This window comes from Brassica oleracea, chromosome C8 (genome assembly GCF_000695525.1).
Source record: "Brassica oleracea var. oleracea cultivar TO1000 chromosome C8, BOL, whole genome shotgun sequence".
Classification (NCBI taxonomy): Eukaryota; Viridiplantae; Streptophyta; class Magnoliopsida; order Brassicales; family Brassicaceae; genus Brassica; species Brassica oleracea.
The window spans coordinates 36011589-36034205 of NC_027755.1; the positions used below are offsets into that span (position 1 = coordinate 36011589).

Genomic DNA, 22617 nt, shown 5'->3' on the forward strand with positions numbered 1-22617 from the left:
TGCAAAAAAAAAAAATTTCGCTCCATGCAGTTGGGCGAAATTTGTAACAAATGAAGTTCAGTATTTTGTACTATTAGTTCCGTCATTTCTATCATTGGATTGTTATACTTATTTACAAAAGAAAGTTCAAAATGAAATCACCAGCGACTAGAGAGGAAATATATACATGTCGTTTATTTGCTTTAGAGTGTACTTACCCTATATATGAAAAGGTCTCCTTAGAGCATGATTAATGGGGGTGCTTAGAGCATCATTAACGCATAGTTTTTATTACAAGGTTCTTAGCAGAATATAAGAACCCGACTCTTAATTTTTAACTGAAAATGCTAAGAGTCGGCTCTTAAATAAGAGATTTAAGAGCCGACTCTTAACTTTTTCAGTTAAAAGTTAAGAGTCGGGTTCTTATATTCTGCTAAGAACCTTGTACTAAGAACCCTGCGTTAATGATGCTCTTATAGGGGGTGCTTAGAAAAAAATTAATATAATAGTGGGTGAGACCCACACAAAAACTAAGCACCTGTGCTTATTGTGCTTAATTAAGCATCAGTGCTAGCACTGTTTCGCGGGCCCCACTGATACGTGGCGATCCGCGATTGGTTCGTTTTAAAATTTTTTTTTTTTAATCAGAAAAAAAAACCAAAAAAAAAAAAAAAAATTAAGCACCCCTAGGGTTAATTTTTTTTTTTGATAAGTATGTGAATTTCATTAAAAATGAAGCTGGTTTTACAAAAAGAAAACAGAGAGTTAAGCAGAAAAGCCTTTTGAAGCCAAAAAAGAATAAAAAACAACAAAAGACTTATAGGTTGGAGTCACAATGAGCAGCTACCAACGACTAACTATGCGTGCCTCAACCAGAGGTGCATCATGTTCCTGAAGTTCTTCCTACCTTTCCTTGCATGGATTGTGTTTCTGATCAATCTGTCGATCGCTTTGAAGATGACTTGAGGAGTGGAAGAGACCTGCGAGTGTAACCTTCTATTCCTTTCAGCCCACAAATTGTAAACAGTGGCTTGTATCACTAAGCATTTCAGGGTTGGAGCGCAATAGCTGTCGCTGATATCAAGCCACTCAATCAATGCAGTCCATGTATGGAAGCGAAAGGGCCTATATCCAAGGCGCTTTGTGATGAGGAGCCATAATTGTTCACTGAAATCACATCTCAGGAGTAGATGATCACGCGACTCGTCATAGTGGTTGCAGATGCAGCAAGATTTGACAACTTGCATTCCCCAGTTGGCAATTCAAACCCGAGTAGGAAGTCGGTTAAGGTGCGCGACCCACATGAGAAAAGCATGGCTTGGAACATGTCCTTTAAACCATACTTTCTTTGCCCAACCTTGTTTTTGTCCGTGTTGCCTCAGAATCTCCCAGGAGAGCTTTGCAGAGTAACTCGGTAGGGATTGATCTATCACATGCCAGAGGTATTTATCGGGAGAGTTTGAGTGAGATGGCAAAGAGATAGAGCAAAGCATGATGTGGACTTGTTCTGCTGCAAGGGACCTTGCAGGTCTCAGAGACCAGCCAATATCAGTACAGCATGTAGAAACTTTTGCATTCAGCGGTACACCTAGCTGACGAGGCCCAGAGTTTCCAAAGAGCTTGACGAGAGGACCTAACGGCGACCAATGATCAAACCAGAAGCTTGCCATATTACCATCGCCAACTTCGCAACGCAAGAACCGTTGAGCAATGGGTCTTAGCTTCAGTAAAGATTTCCAGGTCCATGGGGGCTGTTTGGATTCATCAATGGACCAGAACGATGCATCTGTGATACGGTGAGTCTTGATCCATGATGCCCAGAGGGACTCGTTCTCAGAGAAAAGAAGCCAGATAAGTTTTAGGCATAGAGTTTTGTTCCATGTAGTGAGATCTCGAAGTCCCAATCCTCCCTCGTCTTTAGGCATACAAACACATGACCAAGAGACCTTTGCTGCTGCACGGCTTGTTATGTTTCCATTCCAGAGGAACCTTGAGCATAAAGACTCAATCGATTTGACACAACCCTTTGGAAGGAGGAACGTTGAGAACCAGAAGTTTATCTTTCCAAAGATGACTGAAGAGAGAAGCTGTTTCCTGCCAGCAAAAGAGAGCACCCTAGAGGACCAGGATGAGAACCGAGTCTTGAGTTGATCGAGTAGCGGCCTGTAGTCTGAAATTAGCAGTTTCATATGCATTAGAGGAAGCCCAAGGTATCTGACAGGTAACGATCCAAGAGAGAAACCTAAGCCTGCAAGATCGGAGGATTCAGATTGGCTCATTCCTGCCACGAAGAGTTCTGTTTTATTGCGATTCATAGTAAGACCTGACCAAGATGCAAACGTATCAAGCGCTGCCGAGATATTCTGAAGAGAGTTCTTCTCACCGTCGAAGAAGATCATAATATCATCAGCAAAAGCAAGGTGGGTAATGGGAGGGGAAGCTGCTGAAGGGTGGTAACCTATCATGCCATCACGAAAATCCTTATTGAGAATCTGCGCAAGAACTTCCATCGCCAAAACAAACAAATAGGGAGAAAGAGGGTCTCCTTGCCTCAGCCCCTTCGTGCCTTTAAAATACCCTCCTAATTCACCATTTATAGCCACAGAGAACCGGGTAGTAGTGATACACTGAGATACAAGGTTGATGAAGAAATCAAGGAAGGAGAGAGCCTTGAGGATAGAGATGATGAAGCTCCAATTTAAAGAGTCAAAGGCTTTCTTGAGATCTACTTTTAGCATTGATCTTTTTGATATGCTCTTCCAGTTGTAACCATTCACAAGCTCTGTCGCCATCAAAACATTCTCTACTAGAAGCCTACCCGGAATAAAAGCAGATTGGGTGTTGGAAATCACCTCGGGTAAAACCTGTTTTAGCCGGTTTGCAAGAAGCTTAGCTATGACCTTGTACACTGTGTTGCAGCACGAGATTGGCCTGAAGTCCGCTATCCTTTCTGCATTCTGCTTTTTTGGTATTAAGGTAAGGATTGTTGCGTTCCATTGTTGCAGTAGCTTACCCGAGTGAAAGAATTCAGACACAGCATCAATCATATCAAGGCCAGCAGTCTTCCAATGGGATGTGAAAAATTCAGTCGGGTAACCGTCTGGCCCTGGGGACTTACTCTTCGGGAGAGTGAAGAAAGCCGTTTGAATGTCCAGTCTACTGAAGAGCGCTGCAAGTAATTCAGAGATAGTGTCCGGGCAGCTGTAGCAGAGTAAATGCTGAATATCCTCAGTAGATACAACCGAAGGGTAGACGACTCCACCAAGTAGATTTTGATAAAATTCTATTGCATGGTCCATGATAGCTTCTTTGGTGTCAAGAATCCTGTCGGTATCATCCAACAAGAAGAGAATCTGGTTTTGTGCTTGCCGAGTACGAATAGAGCGATGAAAGAAAGCAGAACCGCAGTCACCTTTATCCAGCCAGTTAACTCTAGAGCGTTGATGGAGAAATGAGTCTTCCGCCCTAGCCAGGACCGACCATTTGCGGTGAGACAACCTTTCAACCTCAGCTATTTCAGGCGTGGGATCGTTTAGTAGAATCTGATGGCAAGAAAGTAGATGATCAAAAGCTTCCTGCACTCTTAACTCAATCCCTGAATAGTTGCTCCTGCTGAAGGTACGAATAATGCTCTTAAGCGTTTTCAGTTTCTTTGAGACTCTGAGCATCATAGTACCATCAAACTGAAGAGACATCCAACACTCCTTGATAAGGACCGCAAAGTCCGGGTGGTCATTAAGCATGGTAAAGAATTTGAATGGCCGCTTCTGCTTTGGTCTCAGATAATCCATATACACACAACAAGGGGAGTGATCAGAGATCCCACACTCTCCAAAGACACCTAACGAGTTTGGAAAAGCCCGCAACCACTCATCATTGACCAAAATCCTATCCAATTTCTTTGAGATGATGGTGGAACCTTGATTGTTAGTCCAAGTGTAGGAGTTGCCGCAGTAGGGAAGGTCCGAGAGAGAGGTTGTGGTGACACATTGTTGAAAATCACGCATACCCCGGGAAGAGAAGAACTCATCAATAGAAGAGTGCTCAGAAGAATATAAGACCTGGTTGAAGTCCCCCAGGACGATCCAAGGAATTCCTGAGATCTGAGATGAGGAGGATAAGAAAACCAGTTCAGACCATAGCTCTCTCCTGACCTTCTTGTGATTTGAACCATAGATGAGAGAGACCACAAACTCTGAAGTAATAAAAGGAAGCCTGACTAGGCACGTGATAGACTGAAGCGACTTATGTAGAACCTTGACTTGAACAGACGGTTTCCACAGGAGCCATATTTTTCCTAAATCCGAGAATTCATAATTGCATTCATATTTCCAGCCGGGGAAAGCTTTGCTTATTAAAGACGGAGCCTTCACATTGCTGACGTGCGTCTCAACCAGACCACCAAAAATGGGATTATAACTCCGCATCCATTTCCTAAATCTGCTTTGCTTTAATTTACAATTGAAACCTCTAATGTTCCAACAAAAAATATCCATAGGGGGAGAAGATTAGAGGTTGAGAGGGCCTCTAGCCCTTGCTAAAGCTCTGGAAAGCTTCTTCTTGCGCTTAGAAATAACCTCGATGTACTTATCTCCCTCAATGTCAGGGTTATCGTCATCATAGGAGAGGTCCTCTGAATCCGACTGAGATGTAGACGAGGCAGTAGAAGGAGCTTTTGACCCTGAGGTAAACAGATTGGATCTTAGGTCAACACAGAAGTCCTTTAGCCCCTCATCATGTCGAGGAACACCAGCTGGAAGTAGAGGTATAGAACGAGAGGCCTGCCGTTTCCCATTATCTTCTAGTGCTGAAGGGTCTGCCCTGATCCATATAGAGTTGCCTTTCTTAGAATGGGAGGAGGGAGCAGGGCCAGTGGCTCTGGGGCCAGGATTATTTTTGTAACGAGAGGCTGCTGGGTTTGGAACAATGGGATACTGACTAGCAATTGGTTCCTTCCCCTGCCTGTGATGATTCGAGTTTCGTGGGCAAGCGTCGGTGTTATGCTTGACAGAACGACATGTAGCACAGGTCGGAGGTGCCAAAGAGAATCTTGAGATGGTATGGCCGACCTTCTTACAGTGGCTACAAAGAGACGGAAGCCATGGGCTTGAAACTGTGGTACGAGTAATCTCACCCGTTTCAAACTGCGCATTGACCGCTTCGGGGAGGGGTTTCCTCAGATCAATTACTGTGTATACTCTTGCAACTTCGATGTTTGTGAGGTTTGATGTTGTTGAGTGCAGACAGAGCGGATGCCCAACAAGGACGGCAATCTCTTTTAAAGCATCTTCATTGAAGAACTGAAGTGGAACTCCAGTGAAATCAAGCCAGACTGGAACAGTGGCAAGCGAAGGTTTCTCAGGTTTTAATCCAGGAGACCATTTTGCGACAAACAATGTCTGACCGTCTACTTGCCATAGGCATTGGCTTAGGATGCATCTTCGAGCATTTGGACAGGGCACCCGAAATAGAAAAGCATTACCATTCATCTTGGAGACTGCTATGTCACGGCGGTGCTTGCTCCACATACCGTTAACAATGGCATGGATTTTGGCCCGGGCAGGAGCTTCCTCATAGAATTGCCCTATGATAAAGCTGTCCCAAGACTTGCGATTCTTTTCAATGACCGAGTTGGGGATCTTGACACAAGCTTCACCAGACTCTAAGGTGAAGGGTGTTCCCTCAGGGTCGAGTTTTCTGGCTTTAGTCTTGACCTTATCAACCCACTGTTTAGCTTGGTCTTTAAAGACGGTGGTTGGCTGGGCCTGCAGCTGACTCGACTCAGAAGCTTGGTTTGAAGCTATCGGAGCAACTGGGGGAGACTGAAGTTTGTCACTTTGAAGGGGTTTCTCTGGGTGAGTGCTTACAGGTACATGAGATTCTGTAGCTGCGGCTTCGGTGATAGGGTTTACAGGAACAGTAGGTTCTGTAGCTGCGGTTTGGGCGTTAGGGTTTTCAAGAACCTCAAGACCCTTTTCCTGTAGATCTGCGATTGGAGAGGAATTCTGGTCCTGAAAGTTCTCAGCCGTGGCCAAGTGATGAAAAGAAGCAGAGAATGGAGAGATTTCTCCTTCTTCCAAGGCAGGGGATGAGGCAGCAGCTGGATCTGGAGAAACAGGTACTGTAGCAGATGAAGAGGCTGAAGGAACAGAGGAATCGATGGAAGCCACAGGGCTAGCACCAGAGGAGACAGGTTTAGGCTTCTTCTTTTTGGCCATGTATGGCGGGGGAGGAGACCGGCGCCGGCAGCGACGTCGGATGAGGGCAAAGGATAGGCTACGCAGTTTTGCCTTGGGTAGAGAGAGAAAAATTCTTTGCAAGTGCTTTCTTCCCCTAGGGTTAATGGTGCTCTTATTAGTTATCCGAGACAATCAAGAAAACAGGCTCTTAACTCTGAACACTCAACAAGGGCCATATCCCTTGAAAAAAAAAGATACAAGAATTGAAAGACATGTCGTCGAATTTTTGTTGGTTCGGCTGCCTCGGGCGCTTGTCCGTTTCAGGCACAAGACGCGGTCGGAGGAACCTCGGAGACACCGTGACGGTGAAGCTCCGTCATAACGCCGTCAAAAGCGGGTGGCTTCAATCCCAGCGGAAGTGGCAGCCAAGGCCTCGTCAATACATCTCCTATGGCTGCATCGACGCTCTCTTTTGACTATATATAAACATAAACATGATGCCAAAATTAGCAAATACGAAAAGCCAGTCTCGACAACAACCAATAATGATTTTATATATATCAGGTTCTTACCGGATGTAAGTCCACCAGAGAACGAGAACCACCGTAGCCATGATCTGGTTTGTACACCGTATGATGTGGCGGCATAGCCTGTGGGATACCGGCAACCGGCGGTGCTCTAAACCTCTACATAATCAGCAATAATAAATACGATTTAAAACATATATATATAGGAGCTATAAACGGTATATCTACGAAAATTATTTGATATATTGGTTCATTACCGTAGCTACGGTCGGGAAATACGGAGCCGTCCCGTTATGAACCTACATGCGACCGAAAATATACGCGGTATCAGTAGTTGACCGGTTTATTCGTAAAGTTTTTGGAAGGAGTTGGACTAAATTACTTTAATTTTGGCAAACATAAAAATATGAAGTGTAGTTGCGTATTGAATAACATAAAACATATGATTAATATAAGTATCTCTCTAAAGAAATAAACTAAAATTATGTGTATATGGGAATTTTTTTTTTTTTTTTTTTTTTTTTTGTATATGGGAATTTTTCCTAAAGGAAAATTAAATGAATACTCACTCTAGGCCAGTAGGGATTATCGGAGACCCAAAAAGGTGTAGTAGCCATGGCAGTAGACGGTGGAGGCAAGTGTTTGGGAAACACGTGCGGAATGACAGACTGATTAACGGTGGGATGTCCCCACACATGCAACGGTCTAAAATGATGGTGATGAATAGTTGGCGACGCCACAGCCGCAGGCGGGGGAGGCGCATACCCGATAGTGGGTGCCGGTGCTATCCATCCGTTTTTATTCCGACCATTGATATTAACTCCGGTACTGTCTAAACCGTAGATATGGCGTTTGCGTGTCCAATTAGCCGCTTCGGCCTCACGAGCTAGCACATGTTTCCGATGAGACCTATACTTCTGGTACACCAAATAATAATAAACACTTTTAATTTTGGTTGGCTATAAAATGAAATAATATATAGATGACGAAAGTAGATAATATATACTTGGAGGTGGCTAGCGACGTTGTGACGAGTGAGGCAGTGGACTCCCATAAGCTCCAATATACGAGAAGGAACAGCTTTCTCCAGTCCCAACTGTTCCACTGCATCCACGAATCTCCTGTGTAGCTCTGGTGTCCAATCAACCTTCTTCACACACATCCCAACAATCAATATATAATTACCAATATTCTTGATTATTATTATAAGTTCAAAATAATACTTTAATTTGTCCCAAAAAAAAGAGGTTCAAATAATACCATTACTTTTTCTTAACATATATGATTTTGATCAGTATATGGCGTTTTATAAACACAGTTTTTAACATATATGATTTTGATCAGTAGCCTCACTTAATATGATTAACGTGACGACGTTCTAACACAAATTTTCTAAACATGACTTGAAAAATAGAAGATTGGCATGATATTATAAATCTGAACGAATAAAATTCACTTAAAATATATGAATCCATTCAGATGATCGGTTCATGTTTGATAGCTAGGGTTTATATAATCATAAATGATTACTAATAAATAATACCTTCACCTTTCGCTTCCCTTCGTTGCTATTGTTCTTAGAAGAACCAGATGATGAGGAATATTTCCTTTTGCGGTTACTGTCACCGTCGACATAGTTCGCCATCTTCTCCGACATAGCTGTCTCGTCTTCGTCTCTTTTGCTGACGACTTCTTCCGATATACCCTTTTTGTTAGTCTCCCCTTGACTATCAGTCTTCTCCGACGAGGACGAGGCGGAGAAATCTCCGGCTAAGATCTCAGGGTCAATCTCCAAGTCAGGAAGCACATCTCCGGCGACGCCGAACAGATCGTCGAAGTCAATGATGTCAAGAAGATCGCCTTGGTCAGTGAACACCGGAAAGTTCTCCTCCGGATTGATGGTGAAGTCAGACGACGTCGCAAGGAACTCTGACTCTCCATCGAAGCAACCACCTCTTGCTGAGTTCCTTGCCGGAGAGAGAGCTAACATCGTTCTTTCCTTTACTTCTTTCAGATCCAACGTAAAGGAACCCGATTATATGAGAGAGAGAGAGAGAGAGAGAGAGAGAGAGAGAGAGAGAGATGGATATGTATATGTATATGTATGTTGACAGCATTAGAGCACCCGCAATGGAGGATGATGACGAGTCCTTAGCGATTAATCCTAGGTTAAGATGAATAGAATAATATTATAAAAGCTAAGCAATCTAAGGATTGATCCTTAAATAAGAATTCTAAGGACTTGATCCTTAGGGACGTGGCACTGTCTGATCCTCGTTTTACTCATCCAAAACAGAGTATCCGAAGTTTTCGCCGTCGATATTCATCCCGGAGCTAAGATTGGGAGAGGGATTTTGTTACACCACGCGACGGGGGTGGTGATCGGAGAGACGACGGTGGTCAGAGACAACGTTTCGATTCTCCACAGGGTGGCGCTGGGAGGAACAGGGAAGCAGTGCGGCAATAGGCATCCGAAGATCGGCGATGGAGTCTTGATCGGAGCAGGGAGTTGTATACTGGGGAATATTACGATCAGAGAGGGAGTTGTATAAGGTTGGATCGGGGTCGGTGGTGCTTAAAATTTCAATTTTAATTTTAAAAAAATAATAATTTTTTTTCCTAAGGATTCCATCTTCGAGAACACCATTGAACGACCAGTTTTGATTCGAATCCTTAACTATTCAAACAAAAACTAAAAAAAAAAAATATTACTAAAATACTCCTAAGTATTCATTGGTGAACCTCACCATTGCATATGCTCTTACATTAGAGAGCCGGACATGTTTGATAAAGCCTCTTTTGCTCTCCCAAAGCCAATTATAAATCATATAATTGCCAAATGAGAAAAGTTGACCGTTATTTATTTATATGATATATTATAGAGAGAAAGAAATCCATTAAATGTATATGCCTAATTTTGGAATTGTAAGGCAAGCATACGTTTTATATATTTATATATATTACCATATATTTTATAGAAAAAGGATTATATTTCCTTTTATATCTATATTTTTTGTAGTGTATGTATAAAATTTATACGTAGACATATATAAAACAATTAAAGAACACAACATTGTTTCTCTTATGATTATGAACCGTATAGAGTCCCAACTTGAAAGAGAGACACAAGACTTTGTAGCTTTAATATAGTGTTCATTCAATGATAAACCACTAGTGTAATCTTAGTACTAAACCAAATATTACGTTAGCAATAAAATAGATCCATAAGTTACAAAAAAAAAAAAAAAAAAAAAAATAGATCCATAAAATGACGGAAAATGCAAACACAAACTCAATACACAGTAATCGAATATTAATATAATACGTTATATAATTAGTTTATATAAGATTTCACATTATATAATTTTGTTAGTGCATGAAGTTAATTGGGTTGCCTGTTTTGTTGGCAAATTAAGGAAACCACGAAAATCGGCTTGCATGTTTTTTAGAGGGGAGAGGGATGTGGCAGATTGGATCAGAACCACAACTTTCAGGTTCATGTCGCATTTGTCTCTTTACCGATTTTGATCTGTCGCAACATTATTGATCCACTATATAACTTTCTACATATATTATCTGAACTTCTTTAAAACTTGAATATAGTTAAATGTGAAACAAGTTGAATTACGGTAAATAGTTTCATTTGTTAGTACTGTTGATTTTATCACGGTTAAGTTGCTAAAATGTTTGTGTGAAACAAGTTAAACACATTTAGCAAAAAAAAAAAAACAAGTTAAACACACACACAGAACACTGGTTCCTATATATATGGATATATCCTTGTTCGGAAACTCGTTGGCTTATATTACTGTGTATTTATAGTAAATATAAAAATCATAATAAAATAGGTTTAATCTTAAGTTTTTAATTCTGTAAATTTTCGCATGAATTGCATGAATTAGAATATTTTCATATTATAATTACAAAATACTTTCTTTTATTTTGTACTAGTGATATATAATTATTTTAACAATATGATCAATTTACTGATTCTAGCATATGCACTTTCATATTTATAAAAATATATATTGTATAACCCATCCATTTAATTTAGTTTTATTGAAATATAATATTTCATAATATTTAAGCTTTTAAATTTTAGTTATTTATATTTCTGATTTTTTTAACATTATTATATTTCTTATTTTTTCATACATTATTCTACTATTTTAATCAATTATAGTATTTATCAAATAGTTTGTATTAAATTTAGTAATTATTTTTTAAAAAATATGGATCTAATATTAGATTGTTTGGAAACATGTTTAATTATCGATTCTTCGAAAATATGTTTAGTTATGTATTGGTTGAAAACATGTTAAGTATTATAATGCTTTTTTCTATATTATCTTTAGTAAATTCTATTTTCATTAATTATCAATAATACATTTTATAAATAATACATGAAGTAGATAGTGGTGGCATGGTATCATCAAGAGTGCCACAATATATCCATGGGGGCCTCATAGATAGATGCAAGAAATGGAAATGTCTAGATATTATTTACTGTAGTATCCGCTTCTGAAGTTAGCTGACGATGATGTTGTCGTAGATGCCCTTACAAAAAGGACGGAATTGTCTCGTTTACGTATAAATGGACATGCACGACCTTGAATGGGTCCGCAAGAGTTACAATAATTGATATGCTCGTTGCCATGTCACATGTATGAATTTAATTCATGCATATCTAGACATATAAACTGTGAGTTCAAAATGATTTCTTCGTCATCCTTACTGTCTCGTGACTAAATAATTCAATGTTTTTCTCTCTCTAAATAATCCAATGTTAACATTTAATATATGGTTAATGAGCAATTCTCTTGTATAGTCATTTTTTAAATTTTTGTCACAAAAATAACTCTCAAAAAAGAAAATGATCAAAATAACTTTTTTTTATTTTGAAATTTTTAATATTTATTTTTTATTTTTTTAAAATTTCAAACCTATCACCAAAACTCCACATCTTAACTCTAAACCCTAAGTTTAGATTATTTAACCCTAGAATAAAAATATATATTTTTATTTACCTTTTAATAATACTTATTTTGGTCATTTTTTTCGTTGAATGCTATTTTGTGACAAAAACTTAAAAAATGTTATCTTAGAGAATTTCTCATCATTAATTGCCTGTAAGGTACAGGACAGACCTAGAATCACTTATAGTTATAGGCATTTTTTGTTTATTCACTAAACTAAGAACAGTTTAACCAAATTAGCTTAAGTTGTTTAGAAAAAACTACAAAATCGAGTTTTCCCGCCAAAAAATCAAAATCGAGTTTTTCGCCAAAACCTCAAAATCGAATTTTCCCGTGAAAACGTAAAATTAAATTAAGTTTTTTTGGAAAACCCGTAAAACTCAATTTCACGGTTTTGGCGGAAAAACTCGATTTGCCGGTTTTGTAGGGAAAACTCGATATTGCGGTTTTAGTTTTGGCGGAAAAACTCGATTTTGCGGTTTCAGCGGAAAAACTCGATTTTGCAGTTTTGGCGGGAACGTCAAAACTTCGAAATCGAGTTTTCCCGCCAAAAAATCAAAATCGAGTTTTTCGCCAAAACCTCAAAATCGAATTTTCCCGTGAAAACGTAAAATTAAGTTTTTCTGGAAAACCCGTAAAACTCAATTTCACGGTTTTGGCGGGAAAACTCGATTTGCCGGTTTTGTAGGGAAAACTCGATATTGCTATTTTAGTTTTGGCAAAAAAACTCGATTTTGCGGTTTCGGCGGAAAAACTCGATTTTACGGTTTTTGGCGGAAAACCCGATTTGCCGGCTTTGTAGGGAAAACTCGATATTGCTGTTTTAGTTTTGGCAGAAAAACTCGATTTTACGATTTTTGGCGGGAAAACTCGATTTTGCGGTTTTTGCGGGAAAACTCGATTTTGCGGTTTTGGCGGGGAAACTTGATTTTGTGGTTTTGGTGGAAAAACTCAAATTAGGTTTTGACGGAAAAAAACACAATTTTTTTTTTGACGGAAAAATTTTATTCTCAGTTGTGGAGCAAAAACTCGATTTTGCGATTTTGGGAGGAAAACTTTTGATTTTGATGCTCAACAAATTGGAGGAAAGAATCATATGATATCTTATTTTTTCTAGTTTTATCTTTAAAATTTAAGAACAAAAATAAATGAAATATTTTTTTCAATTAAATGAGTTAACCCTGGTACCAGCCCTAACCCTTGATTATAATAGGATCAAAATAGGGTTGGGTTAAAATAGGGCTGGGCTTATAATAAACAAAAGAGGGCTGAACCCTAACCCTGTAGTTAACATCCCTAATTGCCTGTAAGGTACAGTGACAGACCTAGAATCACTTATAGTTATAGGCATTTTTTGTTTATTAACTAAACTAATAACAATTTAACCAAATTAGCTTAAGTTGTTTAGAAAAATATATAAAAAGAGGTGGAGTTTTTTACCCATCACAATATTCCTGTGCACAACTATATATGGGTCCGCAACCGCAAGGGTTACAACAATTGCTGTTGCTCGTTGCCATGTCACATGTCTGAATCTAATTCATAGATTTTCTTTTGATAATTAATCTAATTCATACATATCTAGTTAGACATAAACAAAGCGTAAGAATATAAACTGAGAGTTCCAAATATTTTCATCATCCCTTACTGTACACACGTTCGCCTCTACCGAGTATATAGAATAAGGTATTTCAGTATTTCTAAAAGTCAAGTTATCTTGGTGTGAGTTCTAAATAAAGATGGAATCCAAAGAAAACATGATTGTGCTACGAAATTCAATGTTTCCATAAGGTGTATTTATATACTAGCTAGCTTATATCTATATCGTAGATTCCAATAAAACAGAATTCGAGTATCATATATGATGGTTGCACAAAACAAAGAGTATCATATGTGATAATAATATACTCCCTCCGGATACGAATGTAAGATGTTCTATATTTTTATCTTGTATACAAATGTATGATGTTTTGAGATATAATTAATGCATTTATTTTTAAAATTTAAATATAAATTAAAAAGTAAAATTATGAGTGGTGAAACTTTATTGATATAATCAAAAAGTAAAAACTAAAATATTGTATTTATTGTTTCTTAATATGTGTGTAAAACCTTAAACATCTTATATTTAAATCCAGAGGGAGTATATTGAATTATTGAACTAACACAGCTTGATTAGGAAATTGAGTATTGAATCTATATGGAGATTGGAGAAAATAATATATATATGTAGATTGGAGAAAAGAATATATATGTACATATATTTTGAAATTGGTATAATTGACAACCCGTGAAAGTAAAGGGCCACACCCACATGTGACCTGATAATGACAAGAATGGAAATGATATCATGTGTGCTTGTAATTAATTTTAAAAAATGAAGTGCAGCTTTCGTAAAAGGACTACTGTCATTTACTATGGTGCCATCAATCAACATTTTTGTCGCTGTAAATAGCATAGCTTATCATATGTATATGTACTTATACGATTCTCATCATCGGGTTATATAGCTCGCAAATTTCGAGGCAAAAGGGGTTTACAGGTTTGAAATGGCGATGGATTTAATTTTCCAGTATCTTGTGGAAAAAAGGTTCGAAAAAGCAAATCCTGAATTGGTTAAAGAATTGTTTTGATTTGTTGCAATTTGGTAAGAAGTGTGTTACACTGCTGGCCCATCTCGGTAAGGGACAAAAAGTGCCAACCGCGTAAGGAAACTTTAATAGTTTTTTTTTTTTTTGCCATCGAAATTTCCATTTATCTTAAAAGTATCACAACAAAAAGATACAACACCATAAAGGTCCAAGCCCAGCATAAAGCCCAAACGTATTAAACAGAAAGCCCAAAACACAAGGGCAATTAAGCTCAAAAAAGAAAACCCGATCGACGCCATACGTTACCACGCATCGGGAAATTCACTTGGACGTACACGTGTTGAGACCTCGCCATCAAGGGACACGCGTCACTAGGTCACCACATCTTGACTCAAACTACGAGTCATCACCGGAGAAAAACAAACGAACACGTGTTTCACCGGAATACACCGTAACCACCGCACACCGAACCCATCGAACCACCGAACGGATGAAGAAAAACCAGAGACTACAACATCTCCTCCTTCATCGCTTTAGCACATCATCGGAGAGTTTCATCGCCTATCGAGATCTCATCCGATTATCAAGCCATCAAACGTGAAGACAAGAGAACATTCACCAAGCACCCATTCAAAGGAAACACCGCGACCAATCTCTCCAAACTGAAAGACGTCGACGGATCCTAATCATCAACCACCGGGGCTTTCGAGAAACAGAACCACAAGCAAAGAAACCCACTAGCTTCAAGCATACACAACGATGCCTAAGCTCCACCAACAGAGATCGTCATCGACCCAGTCGAGATCTCCTCCGACTCCCAGAGAATCAAAGCTATAGACCCATCGATCGCATCACAAAGGAAAATAAATTTCTATTGTCGGCGGTGCAGAGCTTCGGAAGCCTCTACTTCCCCGAGATCAAAAGCCGACGACGATGAAGCTGAAATAGCCTCCGCCTCCCGGAATCAAAACACCCTGGTAGAGCACCAGAGAAAGCTTCGTCTCATCTCATCTCCGTTAAGAAACAAAGAGAGAAAAAGGAGAAGTCTCGGGCTCCATCGACACATGCTCAATTTTTTATCTCCCCTCAGGAAACTTTAATAGTTAATACTCTCTTTGTATATAGTTCCATGCAATTATTTTTGTCAACTTTTTTGTTTTTACTGAACAATGGAAAAATTACGTTGAAATATATTGCAGAGAGACATGTATGTCAGCAAGAACTCGTCCTCCAAAACCAAAGCCTAAGACCATGTTTATCCCAGTTTCTTAACATGAGTTTTAAAAAATAAGTAAATTAATTAAATCAAAACTAAATAAAAGGGTGATAACCGATCCTTAACACATGATTTTGGCGATCGATCATAACAAGGGTCCTTAAACCACGTGTCAGCAAACTGAGAAATTTGAACCTTTTTTTTTTTTCTTTTCTTTCTCTCCTCCTCTCTCTCTCTTCTCCGTCGACCGACGATTGCTTGTGTGAAGGGAGCATCTCCTCTCTTCAATCGCTCTTCCTTTGCCTTCTGTGCTCAAAGGAGCCTTCAAAATCGTCGAAGGTCCCGTCAGCTCCGCCGCCGGGAACCCAAGTTAGGGTTTTCTCCGTCTCATTACAAGTCTAGATCTTGTGTGTAATTGTAAGTTGGCTCCCATGTATAGTTTAAACAAGCTGAAGAAACAACAAAGAAGCTAGATTTGGATGGATTGGTGGTTATCGGTGGAGATGACTCCAACACCAATGCTTGCCTCCTTGCTGAAAACTTCAGGTAATCAAGATCTTGTATTAGTTTTGATTGTGATTTGGTTTAAGTATAGTATCGAGGAGCTTGAGGGATTCTGTGATGATTGTGTATAGATTTTCTTGAGCTGAGGAACTGTGTGATCTTGTATTAGTTTGATTGTGATTTGGTTTAAGTATAGTATCGAGGAGCGTGAGGATTCTATGATGATTGTGTATGGCTTTGCTTGATCTGAAGGACTGTGTGATCTTGTATTAGTTTGGTTGTGATTTGGTATAAGTATGGTCTCGAGGACGAGGAGCTTTTAAGAATGTTGTTACGGCTCTGTGTGTTTATGGAGTTCATATGAGTTCTAGAGGATTTGGTGTTGGCTTTTATGTGATTGCAGATGAGATTGCGAATTGTTTCCTGGTCTATATGGTCAGCCCTCTGTCTCAGTTGTTCCAGACCAGAGTGATGCTTCGTCGGGACATAAGCTGAAGATCAGTGATGTTCTGTCTGGAGGTCAGGCACCTGGTGGGCACAATGTCATCACTGGATTGCTCGGTAAGGGTTTAAAAAGACTTTTTGGTGTTAAAATGATGCTTTCTGTAGTATTTTAGTCAATGCTGCTCTAGTACGGTCAGTTTGATGGTGATGAAGCCACTGCTGGATTGGTGATCAAGCCACTGCTGCTCTAGTACGGTCAGTTTCCTCTCTATGTCTTTTCTTTCGAGTACTCTCTCTGTAATGGATTAGTTTTAATTGTTTAAGAAGAAGCTCTGTTTAGGTTTGTTCTATCTCTTGACTATGTAATGGAGTGAATGTTCTTTTATGTTTATATTGTGTCTTCTTCTTGTTGTTGTTCTGTTATATTTATGTTTATTCACTAAACCAAAGTCATCCATTTTCTCTTTCTCTTATTCATTCTTTTTTTTTAAGAACCCTCGAGTTAAGAAACCATGAATGGAAGACAAAAAGTTAGTTGTTTCTTAACTAAATTCTTAACACACATTTAATGCTAAAAAAGTGATTAAGAAACCCTTATGGGGTTATAGGGATAATCATGCTCTAATTTATGAAACTGTTATATCTAACAATTAACTGTTATTGTCACTGTTATATCCGATGAATAAAATAATATTTTGGTATATCAACTAGTCTTAAAATTGAAAAAATCTATTTTGTTGTGGATGTGCTTGTGGTGAGAAAACTTTTGTCTTTTCTGTGTTCAGCTAGTTGGGACTTGGGACCATGATCTTGAAAGCTACACAGTTTCTTCGATTCATTTTTTTTTTCTTTACCACTAAAAACATCTCGTCATTTGATTTATTAACGGTAATACGTCTGATTGGGATTGCTCGTGTGACGTACGTTTACAGTCCAGCTGAGGTAATGTCCCCCATCGAGAATCTCCTGAACTTGTAAGAAAATTTGGGCTGGAAAGTCTGTAGACCATCATTTGGGCTATATATGTTATGAAAATTTGGGCCGGAAAATCTGTAGACCACCATCATCTGAATCGTTACTATCTTAACTAACGGGCCATTTAGTCCATTTGCAAGAGAAGCTAGATATTTATTGGTCCGAGCATAAGACTATACTAGTAAACGAGATTGATAGAGAGAGCAGCGTAACATATGAACCAGAACAAAATCACTTAATAAATCAAAACTTTGGTTAGTTGGAAGGATGACATCAAAAGCAAGCATAAATTACGGTTTAGTATTAACCATAAACTGGCAGTAATACTAAAAGTGGCATTGCAAGCAACAGAGAGATCAAATTTTGGAAAGATCACACGTAAAATGATGAAAGGTGTATTTTCACGGCACAAAGCCATGTCGTCGTTCCTTGACTCTTTATTTTTACTTTGACAAAAAAATGGCCGAGTTCAACACTACGAAATTTCAAGCGTCGAATTCCCAAAAGCACCCCCCATTGACTTCGATTACTCAAAATGAAAAAGGAAGAAACGAAAGGGTATATTCGTCATTCACAAAAATGTCGCCGCGTGGGTACGACGGCGGTTATACAAATTCATGTGCAACTAATAATCATCATTGACTATTTTTTTTTTTGATAAAAAAACTCACTCCTTTTAAAGGCAGCCCCTCTAATCTTTTTATCTTTCCATTCTCAGAGCAAAAAAAAAAAACTAAACTTTTCGTCTATTTCAATATTTGTCTGCAAAGCCTCTGACGAATTTGAGATCAGGGAGACAGAGAATGGGAGAATGTAGGCCTCTTGGTTTCTTATTGGGATTACCATTTGCTCTTGTCGCTCTTGTTCTCTCTTTAGTTGGTGCTGTCATCTGGATCATTGGGTAATTAATTCCCCTCCTCCTTTCTTTCTTTACACTTATCTATTACATTACAGGTTTCTGTATTTTATGTAAATTCATTTATATGCTTTATTAAGATTCAGTTATGTTCTTCATCATCATCTACATTCAACCCCAGATCGACTTCTCATAAAAGAAAATAAACAAATTAAATATTCAATTTACTGATATAATTATATAATTTGGCAGGACGGTACTGAGTTGTTTATGCCCATGTTGCTTTTGTTTTGCTGCGCTGGCCAACTTCGCTGTGGATCTCATCAAACTCCCTGTCAAAGTCCTCCGTTGCTTCACCAACTCCATCCCTTGTTAAGACTTTCTTTCTTTTAACTTTATGCTATTGGTTTTCTTTTAATTTTTTTTTTTTACTATTTTAGTCCTTTTGTGCTCATGTAATTTTCTTTTGTAATAAATAATTTTAAATTCTCTAATATTTACGAAATTAGTTTAGAAAAAGAATTAAAAGTTCATTAAAATCTCCTGACAGAGCCAATAATTAATTTTGATAAGGAAGTTAAACGGTTAAGAGAAGATTCCTGATCAGTTATTAAGCCCATAACACACAATGTTGCAAGTAGCAACTGCTTTTGCGTAGATTATAAAGCCCACTTGGCATAAATGGGCTTTAGCATTTAAAAACTACAGCAGTGTGAAGAATACGGTAACAGTAAACACTTATGAGTTATGAACCTGATCCAAAGCAAAATCAACAAGTACCCCAAATTTTTGCACTCAAGAAGATAAAGACAGCTGTGACGGAAAGACACTAGCGTAACAGGCCCGTCACCCAAAACAAACAAATAGTCAGATTACAAGGAAGGATATCTCGAACATTCCACGGAATTCTCCACACTCCGAGAAGAAACAAAAAAAAAACAAGATGGAGTCATCGGTTTTTAAAGAAGACCGACTTCTCTCTGTCTTCACAAGACATAAGAACAAGAACAAGAACAAGAACAAGAGCAGAGCCCCCTTACATCTTACTAGAATCAGGAAAAGTGAAGAAGCGAAAGAGAGAAGAAAAAGAAGGTCGGATGGGAGTGGATTACTACAACGTCCTCCAAGTCGATCGCAACGCCTCCGACAATGATCTCAAGAAAGCTTACAGAAAACTCGCCATGAAATGGCATCCCGACAAGAACCCAAACAACAAAAAGGACGCCGAGGCAAAGTTCAAGCAGATCTCCGAAGCTTACGAGGTATCTTTCTTCTTACTTCTTTCTTTCTGTTCCATTCCATCAGCGCTTTCCAAGAGCTCTCTGTTTCTGATTCTTCTTGATGCTTTTGTAGGTTCTTAGCGATCCCCAGAAGAAAGCTGTATACGATCAGTACGGCGAGGAAGGCTTGAAAGGGAACGTGCCACCTCCAGATGCTGGTGGAGCCACTTACTTCTCTACCGGAGACGGTCCAACGTCCTTCCGGTTCAATCCGAGAAACGCAGACGATATATTTGCCGAGTTCTTTGGCTTCTCCAGACCATTTGGTGGTGGCGGTGGCGGTGGTACAAGATTCTCTAGCAGCATGTTTGGTGATAACATTTTTGCCTCTTTCGGTGAAGGAGGAGGAGGAGCTATGCATCATGGTGGTGGAGCCAGGAAGGCGGCTCCTATCGAAAACAGGCTGCCTTGTAGCCTTGAAGATCTCTACAAAGGAACCACCAAGAAGATGAAGATCTCTAGAGAAATTGCTGACGTCAGCGGGTAAGTGACTGATCAATCAACATACCAAATGAAGTTAACTCCAATAGTCTGATTACTGGATTTTACTTACGTGTGTTTTGCAGCAAGACGATGCCAGTGGAAGAGATTTTAACGATTGATGTGAAGCCAGGGTGGAAGAAAGGCACCAGAATCACATTCCCTGAGAAAGGAAACGAGCAACCCGGAGTGACTCCAGCTGATTTAGTCTTCATCATCGACGAGAAGCGTCACCCGGTTTTCACTCGGGAGGGCAATGACCTCATCGTCACACAGAAGATCTCACTCGCTGAGGCCCTGACAGGCTACACTGTGAACCTGACGACACTCGATGGTCGGAGACTGACAATCCCAGTCACCAACGTGATCCACCCAGAGTACGAGGAAGTGGTTCCAAAGGAAGGAATGCCGTTGCAGAAAGATCAGACAAAGAGAGGAAACTTGAGGATCAAGTTCAACATCAAGTTCCCCACGAGGTTAACCTCAGAGCAGAAGGCAGGAGTAAAGAAGCTTCTCGGATAACTTCTGTCTTGTTTGTAGATCAGAGAGATTGTGATTTAATACTGTTGTATCCTGTTTGGTCGGATCTGTAACATAATAAAATACTCCTAATAAAATTTGTTTGTTGTAATCAAAATGCAACCATTTCTATAGATGCAAGAGTAATGTTGTTTTCAATCACATCCTGATCCTGATCCTGATGTGCAGAGAAGAGCTGCAACACTGAACAGATCTCAGTCCAGAAAGGTTTGCGATCATCTCCCGCAACAAACTCTTGAACAACATTGTCCACTTCTATCAAGCTACAACCTGGCGTTCTCTTCATATTCCCCTTCCTTATCAGCTTCCTCAACCTCGAAACCTCTTCCCATTTCCCCAAATCCGCATATATATTGGAAAGCAGAACATAGTTCCCCATATCCTCAGGCTCCAGCTCAACAAGATGGTCTATTGCCATCAGAGCAACTTCAAGATTGCCTCGCGCTCTGCAAGAGCTCAGCAACGACCCCCAAATCTTCGAGTCAGGTTTCATCGGCATTGTCTTAGTCACTTCAACGGCTCGTTCCAGTTCTCCTGCTCTTGCCAAGACATCGATCAAACAACCGTAGTGTTCGATCTTGGGCTCTATGAGATAATCCTCCCTCATCATATCAAAATACTTCAAACCTTGCTGCCACAGGCCAACGTGCGAACAAGCTGATAACAGACCAAGAAACGTGATCCCGTTAGGCTTCACCATCGCTCTCTGCAATCCACCAAACGTTTCGATTGCTCCGTCGGCGTTCCCGTGATGTGCATACCCTGAGATCATCGTACTCCACGATATGACATCCTTCCCCTTCATCCGATCAAACAGCTGGATAGCTTGGCTAATCATCCCGCATTTCGAGTACATCTCGATGAGAGCGTTGCAGACGCCGGTCTGTCTAAGAAACCCCTTCCGTTCTGCGTAGATATGGATCCACTTCCCGAGCTCCAGAGACCCGAGATGAGCGCAAGAAGGCAAAACAGAGATGAGACTGATCTCGTCAGGGTCGATGCCAGCTAACTGCATTTCGCGGAAAAGCTCCATGGCCTCTCCGTAACATCCAGCCCCCGTGTACCCGGAGATCATCGCTGTCCACGACACGATCGTCTTCTCCGGCATGGAATCAAACAAGGCTTTCGCCTTCTTCATCCTCCCCAGCCGTGCGTGTCCGGAAAGCAGACTGTTCCACGATATAACGTCCCTCTCAGACATTTCATCGAACACCTTATGCGCGTCGTCGAGGCCATCAAACTTCATGTACATATCAATGAGAGCATTCTCCGTCACGACGTGGCAGTTAGGCCCGAATTTGAAGAGGTGACCGTGAACTTGCTTCCCCAAGTAACACGACCCGAGGCTTGCGCATGATTTGAACACGAAAGGGAAAGTGAACCGATCTGGAAACTCGAGGCTATTAGCGAGCATTTGCTTGTAGATTCGGATCACAGAGGGGTACAAGGAGTTGTGGGTGTAAGCTCGGATGATGGAGTTGTACAAGAAGACATTGGGGTTGGAGACGTGGTTGAAAAGACGTGTGGCGTACTCTATGTCTCCGATCTTATCGCAGAGATCAACCATTTTGGTGACTATGAAGCTGCTCTGCGATAGGCCGTGTGTGATGACGGAGGCGTGGATTTGTTTCCATTCTGATCGGGTTTTGAATCGATGTAGAAGAGGCGCGAAGTAGTTCTCCACTTCTCTGATCCCATGAAAGGCCATTTCCATAACCTTGGCTTTGAGTGAAGTAAGTCACGTGATGACTAACGGTACGCACATGACCTAAGCAGCAAGCTAAGATCTGAATTTTGATGGATTTTTTATTATATTTGATGCAAGTAGTTCCTTTTTTTTTTTTTTTTGGTCAAAATGCAAGTAGTTCCAAACGCAACAAATTTTCTGTGTTCAGGACAGAGAGGCGAAATCAAAGAAGGATGCCAGGTAAATAGAAACTTGTGAACCAGTTAATATCATTTAATCAAAACATAAACTCTTGTGCTATTGGATTTTGGATATGTAGGACACCATACACTCGGATTATTGGATTAGTTCCATTGTTAGTGTCTATGTGACGGTCTAATCCA

At 39.8% G+C, this 22617-nt stretch overlaps 4 protein-coding genes across 7 annotated transcripts; 2 read left to right on the forward strand and 2 right to left on the reverse strand.

Annotated features, from left to right (window-relative positions):
* Positions 1–6289: 6289 nt before the first annotated feature.
* Positions 6290–8775, reverse strand: LOC106312145 (transcription activator GLK1-like). Of its 4 annotated transcripts, none has more exons than XM_013749546.1 (6): positions 8235–8775; positions 7692–7832; positions 7255–7602; positions 6943–6984; positions 6731–6844; positions 6290–6634 (listed from the first exon to the last, which is right to left on the reverse strand). In XM_013749546.1, exons 1-6 carry the CDS (start codon positions 8673–8675, stop codon positions 6479–6481), a joined length of 1242 nt encoding a protein of 413 aa, XP_013605000.1. In that variant the 5' UTR covers positions 8676–8775; the 3' UTR covers positions 6290–6478. The 4 variants fall into 4 exon arrangements, with proteins under 4 accessions (XP_013605000.1, XP_013604999.1, XP_013604998.1 ...); XM_013749545.1 differs by having other exon boundaries at positions 7692–7835; XM_013749544.1 differs by having other exon boundaries at positions 8229–8774.
* A 9282-nt stretch (positions 8776–18057) lies between these two features.
* Positions 18058–18697, forward strand: LOC106310840. The gene is made up of 2 exons (XM_013748064.1): positions 18058–18292; positions 18500–18697. The coding sequence occupies exons 1-2, from the start codon at positions 18195–18197 to the stop codon at positions 18621–18623; spliced, it is 222 nt and encodes a 73-aa protein (XP_013603518.1). The 5' UTR covers positions 18058–18194; the 3' UTR covers positions 18624–18697.
* Positions 18698–19159: 462 nt separating this feature from the next.
* LOC106312462 (dnaJ homolog subfamily B member 13) lies at positions 19160–20644 on the forward strand. The gene is made up of 3 exons (XM_013749996.1): positions 19160–19509; positions 19601–20010; positions 20094–20644. The coding sequence occupies exons 1-3, from the start codon at positions 19345–19347 to the stop codon at positions 20527–20529; spliced, it is 1011 nt and encodes a 336-aa protein (XP_013605450.1). The 5' UTR covers positions 19160–19344; the 3' UTR covers positions 20530–20644.
* Positions 20624–22338, reverse strand: LOC106312461 (pentatricopeptide repeat-containing protein At2g20540). Its single transcript, XM_013749995.1, has one exon. It carries the CDS (start codon positions 22259–22261, stop codon positions 20639–20641), a length of 1623 nt encoding a protein of 540 aa, XP_013605449.1. The 5' UTR covers positions 22262–22338; the 3' UTR covers positions 20624–20638.
* Positions 22339–22617: the final 279 nt, after the last annotated feature.

Excerpts from the sequence above, each read along its gene's own strand:
- LOC106312461 (XM_013749995.1), bottom strand. The coding sequence starts at position 22,261 with ATGGAAATGGCCTTTCATGGGATCAGAGAAGTGGAGAACTACTTCGCG.
- LOC106312462 (XM_013749996.1), top strand. The coding sequence starts at position 19,345 with ATGGGAGTGGATTACTACAACGTCCTCCAAGTCGATCGCAACGCCTCC. Across the intron at positions 19,510-19,600 it reads AGATCTCCGAAGCTTACGAG|GTTCTTAGCGATCCCCAGAA; the intron begins GTATCTTTCTTC and ends ATGCTTTTGTAG. Across the intron at positions 20,011-20,093 it reads GAAATTGCTGACGTCAGCGG|CAAGACGATGCCAGTGGAAG; the intron begins GTAAGTGACTGA and ends TGTGTTTTGCAG.
- LOC106312145 (XM_013749543.1), bottom strand. The coding sequence starts at position 8,675 with ATGTTAGCTCTCTCTCCGGCAAGGAACTCAGCAAGAGGTGGTTGCTTC. Across the intron at positions 7,836-8,228 it reads AAGGGAAGCGAAAGGTGAAG|AAGGTTGATTGGACACCAGA; the intron begins GTATTATTTATT and ends ATGTGTGTGAAG. Across the intron at positions 6,985-7,254 it reads ATAATCCCTACTGGCCTAGA|GTTCATAACGGGACGGCTCC; the intron begins GTGAGTATTCAT and ends GGTCGCATGTAG.
- LOC106310840 (XM_013748064.1), top strand. The coding sequence starts at position 18,195 with ATGGGAGAATGTAGGCCTCTTGGTTTCTTATTGGGATTACCATTTGCT. Across the intron at positions 18,293-18,499 it reads GCTGTCATCTGGATCATTGG|GACGGTACTGAGTTGTTTAT; the intron begins GTAATTAATTCC and ends ATAATTTGGCAG.